General features: G+C 33.7%; 1 protein-coding gene across 2 annotated transcripts in view; it reads left to right on the top strand.

Annotated features, from left to right (window-relative positions):
- Fap (fibroblast activation protein alpha) overlaps positions 1-13,772 on the top strand; it is a 74,825-nt gene that overhangs the window by 13,421 nt on the left and 47,632 nt on the right. For both annotated transcript variants that reach the window (XM_046462270.2, XM_046462269.2), the window contains exons 4-8: positions 5,129-5,227; positions 6,188-6,282; positions 7,192-7,266; positions 9,672-9,724; positions 13,035-13,107. In XM_046462270.2, coding sequence (XP_046318226.1) covers positions 5,129-5,227; positions 6,188-6,282; positions 7,192-7,266; positions 9,672-9,724; positions 13,035-13,107 — 395 coding nt within the window. The remainder of the gene's footprint in view (positions 1-5,128; positions 5,228-6,187; positions 6,283-7,191; positions 7,267-9,671; positions 9,725-13,034; positions 13,108-13,772) is intronic.

Below are 13,772 nucleotides of genomic sequence, written 5' to 3'. Positions count from 1 at the left end.
ATTTCTACTTGTGGTTAGTATGGTGATAACATTGATAGTGAGGTGACACATGATTGTATGTATCATCTTTCCATATGTACTGCACTGCATTATGAACATGTGTCAGTTTTCAGCAGAAAGAGAATGTCTAATTTAAATTCCTCCCATTATACTGGGAATGAATTTACCTGTGCCCAGCCTAACACCAACATAATTACACTTTCAAACCCTGGCTATGTCACATGAGAAGCGGCTTACAAAGGTAACAGTTGGTTAGAAGTAATCATCCTACACCAATCTGTGCCAAGAACCTTTTTCTTATATCAAAGTAGCTGGCTTCTAGAGTGTGTGCTTTCTACAACCACTCAGTACTTCTCACATTATGGCAATTAGTAGTTCAATTAATACATATTTAAGATTGCTTTACAGGTATTTTGAGTCATAATAAGACATATGCTAAGTTCTCTATATAGATTGTTGGCATTAATAGCTATTCACCATATAAACAAGTGACTAACTAGGAAGTAATATGAAATACACTATCAATTATAACCTTCTCAAATAATATAAATTATAGGCTTAAAATGTAAATACCTAATCTTTGGAATCATTTTGAGAAATCTGATAAGGCTTAGGATGTTTATTAATGACATAGAACAAAAAATGAGTAGGTTTTCAGAAATAATTTGAAACTCTTGTCTTTATATAAATTTTATTTAGCCATAAATTTCATTAAACTAGAATAAAAGCAGCATATATATACATATATATGTGTACATACATATGTGTGTATGATATATGTGGCCTAAGCTGGAACCGAATTCCCCAAAAGTGGTTTTAGTAGATATTAAAAAACAACAATAACAATGCCAGGCATGGTGGTAGTTGCATGTAATCCCAGCTATTCAGGATGCTGAGGCATAAAAATTGCAAGTTTGAGACCAGCCTGGGAAATACAGCAAGATCCTGTCTCAAAACAAAATAAAAAAGACTGGGAATGTATCTCAGTGTTTCCTAACATATCCAAGGCACTGGTTTAAATCCTCAGTACTGCAAAAACAAAAACAAAAAACTCCAGTGGTCAAACTTGTTTGGAAAACATTGATCTAAAATATTTACTTGAAAAATACTGATAAGCTATAACAGTAAAAGATAATACTTAAAGGCTGCTTACTACATACTAAGCATAGAAGTTAATATTTTAGTTGAACTATCTCATTTAATCTTCTATAAAAATGAATATTTATTACAGATATGAATATCTAAAGTATAACTATGAACAGAAAAAACTGTATACAAAGATACTTAAATAGGAAAAACTATGAGATAAGTCATTAGTTATCACCAAAGTATTATTTATGCTGGATATAAAAATAAGACATCACCAAGATTATGCTCATTTTTTGAATTGACATAAAAAATTAAATAAATAATAATCTAGTTATTTTGGAATTCACAGCTAATGGATTCACTACATTTTTCAATTTTCCATCTGAATATTTGGATTGTTCTGACATAAATTCATCTCAAATAGAAAACAATTTTCACAACAAGTAGTATTATAATTTTCCCTTGAATGCATTAGAAACAGATTGCAATTTGCTCTCAGGAAAGCTAAATACAATTTAATTAAATGCTTTCATAGTAAATGGTTCTTTAGTCACTAAATGGAAATTACAAAATCAGTGGTATGAATTCTGTACAAAACCATTCAATTAAATAGAATTTTCATTATAAAAGATTGTATAATGTACACAAAATTACTAGAATGCAAAGAGAATGCAGGAAGATTATTTTTTTTTATTTTTTTATTTTTTTTATTTTATTTTTTTTTTATTGTTGGTTGTTCAAAACATTACATAGTTCTTGATATATCATCTTTCACACTTTGCTTCAAGTGGGTTATGAACTCCCATTTTTAGCCCATATACAGCTTGCAGAATCACATCAATTACACATCCATTGATTTACATATTGCCATACTAGTGACTGTCATGTTCTGCTACTTTTCCTATCCTCTACTATCCCCCCTCCCCTCCCCTCCCCACCCCTCTTCTCTCTCTACCCCCTCTATTGACCTTCATTTCTCCCCCTTGTATTATTTTTCCCTTTCCCCTCATTTCCTCTTGTATGTTCTTTTGTATAACCCTGAGGGTCTCCTTCCATTTCCATGCAATTTCCCTTTTCTCTCCCTTTCCCTCCCACCTCTCATCTCTGTTTAATGTTAATCTTCTTCTCATGCTCTTCGTCCCTACTCTGTTCTTAGTTACTCTCCTTATATCAAAGGAGACATTTGGCATTTGCTTTTTAGGGATTGGCTAGCTTCACTTAGCATAATCTGCTCTAGTGCCATCCATTTCCTTGCAAATTCTATGATTTTGTCATTTTTTAATGCAGAGTAATACTCCATTGTGTATAAATGCCACATTTTTTTAATCCATTCGTCTATTGAAGGGCATCTGGGTTGGTTCCAAAGTCTTGCTATTGTGAATTGAGCTGCTATGAACATCGATGTAGCAGTGTCCCTGTAGCATGCTCTTTTTAGGTCTTTAGGGAATAGACCAAGAAGGGGAATAGCTGGGTCAAATGGTGGCTCCATTCCCAGCTTTCCAAGAAATCTCCATACTGCTTTCCAAATTGGCTGCACCAATTTGCAGTCCCACCAGCAATGTACAAGTGTACCCTTTTCCCCACATCCTCGCCAGCACTTGTTGTTGTTTGACTTCATAATGGCTGCCAATCTTACTGGAGTGAGATGGTATCTTAGGGTGGTTTTGATTTGCATTTCTCTGACTGCTAGAGATGGTGAGCATTTTTTCATGTACTTGTTGATTGATTGTATGTTAATAACTAGAATCAACAAATGGGACTTACTCAAACTAAAAAGTTTTTTCTCAGCTAAAGAAACAATAAGAGAGGTAAATAGAGAGCCTACATCCTGGGAACAAATCTTTACTCCTCACACTTCAGACAGAGCCCTAATATCCAGAGTATACAAAGAACTCCAAAAATTAGACAATAAGATAACTAACAACCCAATCAACAAATGGGCCAAGGACCTGAACAGACACTTCTCAGAGGAGGACATACAATCAATCAAGGAAGATTATTTTAAAGAATAACTTAATGCTATGAAGTATTCAGTGTCAAGTTGCAAGGGAGCTCATTGACCTCCTATGTTCTTACAGCAAGCATAACCACTAGAATCAAATAATGAAAACAAAAAAAAAGGGGTAGGGAAGGAGAGCATAGGAGGAAGATTACCTCAAGGTAGGGAATAGGGGTGGGAGGGAAAAGGAGGGAGAAAGGGAACAGCATGGATGGTGGAAGGAGACCCTCATTATTATACAAAATACATGTATGAAGATGTGAATTTGGTGTCAATATACCTTATATACAGAGATATGATAAATTGTGGTATAAAGGTGTATTAAGAACTGTAATGCAAAAAAATTAAGAGAGCTCTTGTATAATGGCATAATTTGGCATGAACAAACTTTATATACAGAGTTATGAAAAACTGTGCTGTGAATGGATAATTATGATTGTAATGCATTCCACTATTGTCATGTATGTAAGAAATAGAAAAAAAAAACGGAAACCCAGGGTCTTAATCAAATGGGCAAAGCATACATTCATCAGTGGGAATCAGTTAAAATAGCAGAAGATGCCATCTCCTAGTCGATAATTTTGCTCTGGTTACATAGCAGTACATTTATGTACATTCAAGGTTAACAGGGCAGGTCAAATTTTTGCATCTCATATTCTAGTACAGCATAGCTGGAAAGGATTGTAGGCATCTTCTAGTCCAATAACTTAGTTATAGGTGAGCAAGCTTGGATGACAGAATGACCAAAGGAAATTAAAAGAAGAGCATACATCCACCATCCATCCACGCATCCATCCATTAATTCATCCTTCTTTTCATGCATTCATTCATTCAATAAATATTTATTCAATGCTTGTATATGCTGAACACTGGAGATATACTGGTGAGGAAAATTAAGATATATATGTGAGGGAGATCATACAGAGGAAATTAGAAAACTTTGTAATGAAACAATTACTGGAATACACCCACAATTACAAACCAAGGCAAGTGTTATGAAAGAAAGGGGCATATTCTATGGGAATTGTGTAACAAAGGAACCTAAGCTAAACCAGAGGGTAAAGAAGGGTTTTTCAGAGGAAGCAGATCTGGGATTGAGCACTAAAACCTGAATGAAAATTTCAGTCAAAGCGTATAGGTGCAGAAATCCTGCAGAGAGAGAATACTTAAGGAACAGAAAGTCCAGCATTTGTTTAGAAAGGAAAGAGAAGCAGCGGGAAAGTCTAGTGGGGTAGGGTATCCCAGACCAGCCAGGACCTTTGGTTCAGGTTATCATTTTTGGTTTTTATTTAAAAAATCCATGGAAAACTATGAAAGAGTTTACACAGAAAGACAAAAGGATAGGTCTTATGTTTGAAGTTTCACCTGGGAAAATGCCAGATTCAAAAATACTAGCTTTTCTATGGAAAACTTCTCGTCTTAGAGTTTCTAAGATCCCTTGAAGAGTTCAAGTGATTTTCTTTCTTTCTAGTCCAATTTCTCTTTAAAAATGATATGGTCAGGATAGGAAAATTACCTGTATTCACTAATGCCTTTCTTGAAGGTAACCATTCTGGCTGGTCTTATTCAACCAAATGGGATGCTAAAATATATTATTGATAAGCCAGTAGAAATCCCAGCCTAGACTATATGAGGAAGTACAATGAACCAATCCAGAGGCTAAGGATTTAGACAAACCCACGTGATCTGTAATCTCAGCTCTGCAAGGTTTAAAGATGTTGAAACCTCCTCTAATCTTCCTCCCTTGAAGCCTCTAATGGCTTTTCCTGCCTGAAGAATGACGTCCCTGCTGCTCTGGGTTGTTCTCCTCTGTAACCTTCATCTTCCTCAACACATTCCACCAACTGACAATTGAACTACCTCTCTATGTCTTGGTTGCCCAGTTTACAAAATCATTATTAAGACAGGAGCTAAGTGGCACTTAGCAAATGGCATAGCATATCATTATGTGAGAAAGAACAGATGAAGGCCAGACATAGAATTTATTTGAACTATTAACTTTGTATTTTAGTAATAGTGTTTTTCTTCTTCTCCACAAAGTCCATAACCCTGAAGGAAGTACAAAGAGGGCCCTCACACTGAAGGATATTTTAAATGGAACATTTTCTTATAAAACATTTTTTCCAAACTGGATTTCAGGTCAGTGAATTATATCTTTATCTTCTGGAAGTGTCTTAAATGTATTTTGTTTTGTTTTTAGTAGCAGTGAATCTATATGGTCCTTGAAGACACATCAGTTGAAATACATAAAAAAGATATTATTTGGAAAACTCAAGTATCTACACAGGCACTTTTGACAAGACCATTAAGACTGGGATTGTTCAAAAGTAATAAGGCCAAGAGGAGTTTTAACAGAAAGGTGAAAGTTGAGAATGCATTGTTGAAATAATTTTAGCACGTGGTATATCTTTCAAGCATGGGAGAGAAGAATCTACTTTGGAGAGGTCATAAGACTTTTACTCAAAGAAAAATTCCATCATTAGTCTAGAGAATCTGGAAGACAGACAAAAACCTCATTCTAACAGCAAGTTCTTTAAGGGTTATAAAATTGGCATTCACATTTAGTTCTTCAAATAAGTTATCAAATAAGTCTAATAAATGGTGAGATGAACTAAATAGTTTATAATGTTATAGTTGTATATGTATATATATATATATATATATATATATATATATATAGTTCCACTAAATAAAACTGAATATTTTCATTTTTCTCTTTAGAAAATATGATTCATATGAAGTAGGTTTTAAACTAAATCAGACAAAAACCAAATATATTTTTATTATTGGAAAAGAAATTTACCATTTTAAACTAGTCTATCCTTTTTGCAACTTAGATAAAACAAAATTTGATTCCCAAGCATCCGGAATCAGTTCAAATAGGACTGCTGTTGGCATATATAGCATCTTTGTATGAAGTAGGAAAAAAGCATTCTTTCCTCACTTCCATTACCAATTCATTATTTTAAATCTGACAAAGCAGCAGGTACTGGATCCAGAAGCAAAGCAAAGCAAGTGTGTGAAATAAGAGAGGATTCTTTTGTTATAAATGAGTATCTTGTTAACATATCATTTTAAACTTTGTTTTCTTACTTAAAGGACAAGAATATCTTCATCAGTCTGCAGAAAATAATATAATCTTGTATAATATTGAAACAGGAGAATCATATATCATTTTGAGTAATAGCACCATGGTATGTATCCAACCTCATCTTCCTCCTCGAAACCTTTGCTAGCTCTTCATGGACCAAGGAGCAAGTTAAAATTCTTAGCACCTGATCTGGATTCTACTTGCCTTCCCAGCTTCATCCCTGCTGCAGTCCTCTGGTTCTCTGCACTACTGGCCTGCTTTCCTCTCAATCACCTAGCATCTATCCTCCTCTGTGGAGGTAGTGTGACCTAAGTTAAGAATGGGAACTCATTCCTTACAGTCAGGCAGATTGAGGTTCAAATACAGGTTCTGTCATTCACCAGTTACAGAATCTAGGATAATGTTCTATACTACACCAATTTAACTATGACTCAGTTTCTTCCTCTATAAAGTGGGAAAAATAGTACTTCTTTGGGTTCATGTAAGAATTAAATGAAATAACATTTAGAAGTGCTTGGGATAGTGCCTTCCACAGATTTAGTGCTCAATATATGGTAGCCATGATCCATGCATACGTAGTGTTCTGTGCTTCTGGGTTTCCACCTTCTACTTCCTCTGCCTTAAAAACCTAATTCTGTTCAAACCAAGCTCAGCTAAAACTCATCTCTGTAACCAATGACTTTCTCATCTGGATTCAATAACTTCTTATGTAATGCATTTCTAATGCTATATTGAATCTCTTCTATAGAACTTTCTAATGTGTAATGCTACTCATTCACAAGTGTTACATTATATTATTTTTTAAGTCACAAAGTTTATTTTATTTATTGCATCCTCCCCAATAGTGTATAGTGAATTTCTATTCATACACTAGGTACACATAAACATTCTCCAGTTGCACCGGAAGTGTATAGATGTAGGAGTGTATGAGTGACACAATATTCTTTTAGAATTATAAACTTATATGACTTTTATTTTTTCTGTATTCTAATCAACTTCTTCATAATTTCAGAAAAGTGTGAATGCTTCAAATTATGGTTTATCACCTGATCGGCAATTTGCATATCTTGAAAGTGATTATTCAAAGGTATCAACTATTTAATTTGTGTATATCTATTATATCCCCTATTAATCTAAAGGTTAATTTACAAAAGAAAAAGAAAATAAGAATCCATCTTCACTGATTCAAGAAGTATATGAGCCACCCCAAAACATAACAAAACAGGCAAATAATTTAGAATTTGGCATTCTGGTTGGGTTATCACTATGCAAGCCACTTTCCTCTGGGGAAAATCACTTTATTTGGGAGCACTAATATCCATTAGAAAGGGGAGAATTATCCTATGTTTGATATCATAAGCCATTAGTTAATTTTCACACAGTTAAACACCATGAAAATTTATCACAATTGTACAAGTGTACAATTTTGGTGAAGTGCTCAAACATTATAATATATACTCAGTAGTAAGTCAGGGTTTATATCTGTTTCTGGTTTAGAAATTTTCCCACCAAGTCAGATGATTAAGTGTTACTTACTTTCTTCTTTCTGAATGAAGAGAAGAAAGTTGATCCTCTTATTTTTTTCCTCCATACACTGACAAAAAAGAAAAGTGGTTTATTATCAAACTAGATTTCTAATAGTTACTTTCACATCAAGAATTTTTTGTTTTGACAACCACTTTTTTTCAGATCCTATTTGAGATGTAAAATTTCCTTAATATTTAGGGGGGGGGGGGAAAGGCATTCTTATCTCAACCAGATTGCTCTTTTTTTTTTTTTTTTTTTGATCATTGATTATTTTCCAAAGACCTAGCCCCTGGGCATCAACAGTCTTCAAAAAGACATGCTTCAGTTGGGTGTGGAAGCACAAACCTGTAATACCAACTACTTGAGAGACTGAAGTAGAAGGATTGTAAATTCGCGGCAGCCTGGGTAACTTAGTGAGACTCTGTATCAAAATTTAAAATGCATAAATAAAACATTTTTTTAAAGAAAGACATGCTTAAAACAAATGTGGCTTCTTTTCAAGAGTTTGAAATCTCTTTAAGAAACAGAATCCAAAATGGCATTTGTATCATCAACAATCACTAACCTGAGTAAAAGCATACTTTAAAAAAAGAGCAGCTTCATTCAGCGGGAATATAAGAAGTAACTGAGGGGCTGTGGCTCAGTGGTAGACTTGCCTAGCATATGTGAGGCACTGGGTTCCATTCTTAGCACCACATAAAAATAAATAAATAAAAATAAAGTTTAATCATATATATATATTATTTATATATATGATTATATATATATATATATATATATATATATATATATAATATTTTTTAAAGAATTAACTGAACTGGTGGTCATTATCCATTTGAAGAGTTAATTTTCAAATGTGCTCCTGTTATAGACTCTGACAATGTATAAGTCCAATAAAGTTGAACAGATTACGTCCTCAAGGAGACAAAATGGCAATATAAATGAAAATTATAATTTAGTTGTTCTGCAACTTAACTTGCATGGTGTAATTGTGTTTGTGGTTTCTTTTAACAAAAGATATTTGAGTGTAAGAAGCTGAGATCTATGTTCAAGGGAGAGATCCTGTATATTACAAGCTTGAGTAGATTTGATCTGTAGACAATTTGGGAGCAGACATGGTTCAAACCATGTCAATACTCTTTCAAATTAACCAATTCTATTTCTTTTTGGATATGTGCTCTCCAAACAATCTTGTGATTAATCATTGGATTATCCAAATGCTGTCATACTTAAAAGTCAATGCCATAGAGAATAAATATTAATATTTTAGTCCCTGACAAAAAAGATGAATATCTTCCATTTATTTTTTTTCAATTTCTATTGTGTAGAAAACTGTGCTCAATTAAAGTCAAGCAATTTTCAACAGAATAATATTTTGAATGAAATTCTGGATAAAAGGTATCATTATTTTTACCAAGGCACAGGACAATCCCTATGGGCTATGAAAATCATAGTGTTTTTACTTCAATACAGGTAAACAAGAAGGAAAAATTCCTAGAATAAAGTGTGTCAAAGATAAGCATTTTTTTTAAACCATGAGTCACATCCCCAGTCCTTTTTAAAATATTTTATTTAGAGACAGGGTCTTGCTGAGTTGCTTAGGGCCTTGCTAAATTGCTGAGACTGGCTTCGAACTCTCTATCCTCCTGCCTCAGTCTCCTGAGCTGCTGAGATTATAGGAAAGATTAGCTTTTTATATTAAGAAATGATTTGGATATGCTTTTTGTGGAGTGAAAGTTAGATCACTGCTGAGATTTGTTCTGGAACTTGGACAAGCTTACAAAGTTCACAGTAAGACTCCTTAAATGAGGCTTGGTTTAGAAGTGAAACATAACCTTCCTAGTTCCTTGTGAAAACAGTACTTTTATAATTCTGAACTTTGAATGGGATTCTCCGTGGTTATACATTATTGACATGAGCCTTTTAAAAATTATAATCTGTCTTTATCTCTCTTCTTTCTGACAGCTTTGGAGATACTCTTACACAGCAACATACCACATCTACGACCTTAGAAATGGGTAAAACGTCACCACTATTTACTAATACCATCTAATACCCAGAACTTTCCATTCTATCTCTAATTTGAGATTGACACAGTATTATCTTGTTACTAATTTCAATGTGTTATTTTTTTACAGTATATGTGAACCCACAAAACTGAAAATTCAGGGAACGATTTGAGATATTCACCTTTTTTTAAAATTTGACTACTATTTTAAACCTTTATGCACAATATAATTTTGGTTTTCCTGCTTTCAAAGAGCAAATTATGGATGTACTATTTATGGAAATAAACATATGTAGTCAAAGGACAAAAACATGCATGGAAATGAGATACTATTTTCAGGAGAGTGGCTACTTCATTGGAGGGAGGTGGGAGAGAGGGAAAGTCAGCATTAATTGTGTCCAACACATATTCCATGAATTGATTTTAAATTAATGACTTAAAAATGACAAAAATAATTATTTTAAAAATTACAAAATGTTTAACTTAATATTTAAAACACCAAATATTTTCCTAAACTTAGATGGTATATAAATTTCCATGTATTACATCATTTTCTTTATTTTTATGTATGCTTTAACTATTTAAAATAGTTATTGTTTAAAAGAAAAAAGTTAAATGAATGTAAAGGTAGGTGAGAACTGAGAGAGAAAATTCCAAGCAAAAGAAGAATATATAAAGGTCCAAAAGGGAGACTGGACATGGAATTGCAGGAAACCCAAGGTGTGTCGAGTTAGCTGAAATTGGAGGAGGGACCCACTTACCAGGGAGGATTGTGTAAGATTGAGAAAGAGTTGAGTCTCAGAGGTACAAGCCAAATTATAATGAGGAAACCACTGAAAAGCATTTAGATCTCTTTCTGATGACAATAGGAAATCACTGAAGGATTTTAAATGGGACATGACATGATCAGATTTGCACTTTAGAAAAATCACTCTGGCTGGGTGTGGACAATGAATTGGTTCATTACTCATCTTAATGTGATACCCTCTTCGCTGTTACATAAAAGGTAATAATAATTATATGGCTTGAAGAGGCATTGAAAAAATCTTCTGGTCTGTTTCCCCTTTTGTCTGTCAAGAACACATTTTTAAAAAAATAACTATCTACTTCTTTTAAGTTTTCAGAAAAGAATAACTGATCTTCTTAAAATGTCACTTAAGAAATAGGAGCCCCTTCTTAAATAGACTTCAAAGCCATCTAATGGATTCTAAGTCTTTCTCTACTCTTTATCCACATCATCACATAATTCAAGAAACATTTACTGAATACTTATTATATTATAAACATATACAAGAGATTCAATATAAGAAATCCAAATTTGCTCTCAAAAAACCTTTAGGACAGTGAGCTGACAATCTTAGTCTTTCAGTACAATTTCTTACATCTTTATTCATGCCTGTGCTTTTCTTTTAATCATTTTTGAAATTCCCTATGTTTAGATCTACCAAATATGAAAGGATTCCAAAAAATGACAGTATTAATATTTTAATTATGGTTTGTATAAACTTTAAAACCTAAAACCATATTAAATATCTAGCCTGCCTGCAGTGAATGTAATCAGACCACTATTTGTTTTCTGTTTTCTGTACAACTGTCTAAAATCTCAGACTTTTTTTTTCTGATCAGGTGAATACATTATGAGTGATGGATGAAAAATTACTTGAGATTCAAGATATGACTGAATGCCACTAATTCCGAGCATCTTTCATGCTTCTATAGACATTCTTTAGCACGGAGAAAATTAATATGGTTCTAGTTTCAAGCTAATTAAGGAACCCCTAGAAGATGACAGCCTTTGTAAAGCACCATCATCCTCCCTCTCTCATACTCCAAGTGACTCAACAACTGTTGTGGCTTTCCCATCATGAAGAAGTATTCACTGAGATTTTCAGTTTGGTGCTAACTATATAATCCCATAGACTAATTCCACCTAGTACAAAAACTAAGTCAGTGTTACAATGTCAAAGGTAACATGAATACTGACTTGAAAGAGAGTTGCAAACCAGGAGAACGTCCTCTCTGAGAGTCATTCCCCGATTGTGTCCTCCCATAGTTTTCAATTTTTTCCAAACCTCCCCAAGGTGTGGCACTCAAATCCTGCCCTCTAGTGGCCAGCATTCCCACTGCCGCATCCATGGTTATCTTTCTCCAAGGTAGAGATTTTTCTTATCAAACCCATGCCTTCTCCCTTCATTGCTTTCTAGATATCATGTTGCATGAATTAATGAGTTAAATCAAGTTAATACGTGTTACAGGACTTTACAGGTGTCTAAGAATTCAGATAATAGGAAAGGAAGAAATATTAAACATGTATCAGGTCCAGGGTTAGAGAGAGATTTTGGAAGAAGGAACAGGGAATCCTTCTTGGGGCTCCTCAAATTAGACTTTGGAGGTAGGTCTTGCTGCGTGGTTCCACAAAAACTGTCTTGATGAAAGTATTAATACAATCTTCAAGAAGTTTAACTTAAACATAGCTTCCTATGATTCTGTAACATAAAAATCTGAATGTGTTCTTGCTAAAGAACTGCAAAAGCTCCACAATACAAGCAACTCAATGGAGACTTACAGAACGACTCTAAACATCGAAGTGAGATTTTTGGCCAATAGAATATTTGAAATTTCTCTACGGGTGGAGAACTTTGCAAGCTTAAGGCATACTGCCCAGTATAAGATCTGTTTTTCAGTTTAGCTTGAGATCAGATGTTCCTTTCCTTTTCTGATTTTAAGTCAGATCCCTGGGGAGATTGTCAAATGGCATCTTATTTTCAAAAATTTGAAATGCATATGCATTCACAGAGATGGGGGTTGTGAATGAGAATGTGGAAGAGCACATATTAAACTTCAGCACAATTATAGAATTTCAGAGTTGGAAGGCACTTCAGCCACCATCTTAATCTGGTGTGTGCAAATTTTACAGTCTCAGGGGTTAAAAGACTTGAGTTTAATTTGGGGTCTGCCAAAAACTAGTAATGTGATCTTAAAAAGTCATATCATGCATCTAAACCTCTCAATTGTCTTCTATAAAACAAAGGGATTCTATCAGATAATCTCTAGAGATATCCCTACGGTCTATAAATCCACTTACCTCACTATAAGGTCTGAAAACTGAAACTCAGGAAAGTTAAGTGACTTATAACTAGTGGAAGGAGGTATACGGCACCCATATCTCCAGGAACAGAGACATTTCTTAGAATTGTCCTTCATTTTTATGGCTTGTTGTTTTTTTTCTATTTATGCAGATTTTTTTGTTGTTGTTTTTGCATTGAACAGCAAAGTTCCTTGTGTTTCTTTCTTTCTTTTTTTTCTTCATTTCTTTCTAGAGAATTTGTAAAAGGATATGAGCTTCCTCGTCCAATTCAGTATTTATGCTGGTCGCCTGTTGGGAGTAAATTAGTAAGTGTTTAAATTATAGAAGTGTTTAATCATTTAAATAAAAGAGGAGCCATTTGATTTTGGCCTTTGTTAAATTTCCCTGCCTAAACGGAAAAAAAAAAATACAGTCATGACTATTTTAGTGGTTAAAAACGGGAAGAGTTTGGATAAATTGAAACCCATCTGAGAATTCCGCAAAATCTCAAGCTCATGGATAGACTTCTTTAAATATCGCAGTCAAAAACTTTATCCTTATACTCAGCCAGAATGCGTTGTGCCAGAAAACTCAGGAAAAATATGGTTTTCACAAGTTTCCCAGACTAGCTTCAGACAACATGAAATTTTGTCCAAGCTCTTATTTAAGGACTCTAAATAAAGATTAGATCTGGCTAGCTATTAATATTCAGAGTTTATCTGACTTTTTGTCAATATGCATAACTACTTATTTGGGTAATAAAAACAAGTATAATAGAATTCATTTTTTATTTGATGTAGATTTTTAAAATCATAATCAATGTTAATGTGGGCTAATTGTTGAGGTTTTAAACCTATTGAAATATTTTTATTGGGAGTCTTTTTTGCATTTGAATCACCACCCTTTATAAAGGAATTTGTGAATAATTAAATCAAATATATATCCTTTACTATATTTGTTAGGAAATTTTCCTACTGACTAACTTACCACC

The sequence above is a fragment of the Marmota monax genome, unplaced genomic scaffold, assembly GCF_021218885.2.
Source record: "Marmota monax isolate L192 unplaced genomic scaffold, Marmota_monax_Labrador192_F-V1.1 WCK01_AAM20220418_F8-fsc00129, whole genome shotgun sequence".
Lineage (NCBI taxonomy): Eukaryota > Metazoa > Chordata > Mammalia > Rodentia > Sciuridae > Marmota > Marmota monax.
The sequence above is the reverse complement of the archived record's forward strand: the minus strand, read 5'-3'. Positions and strand labels throughout refer to the sequence as shown.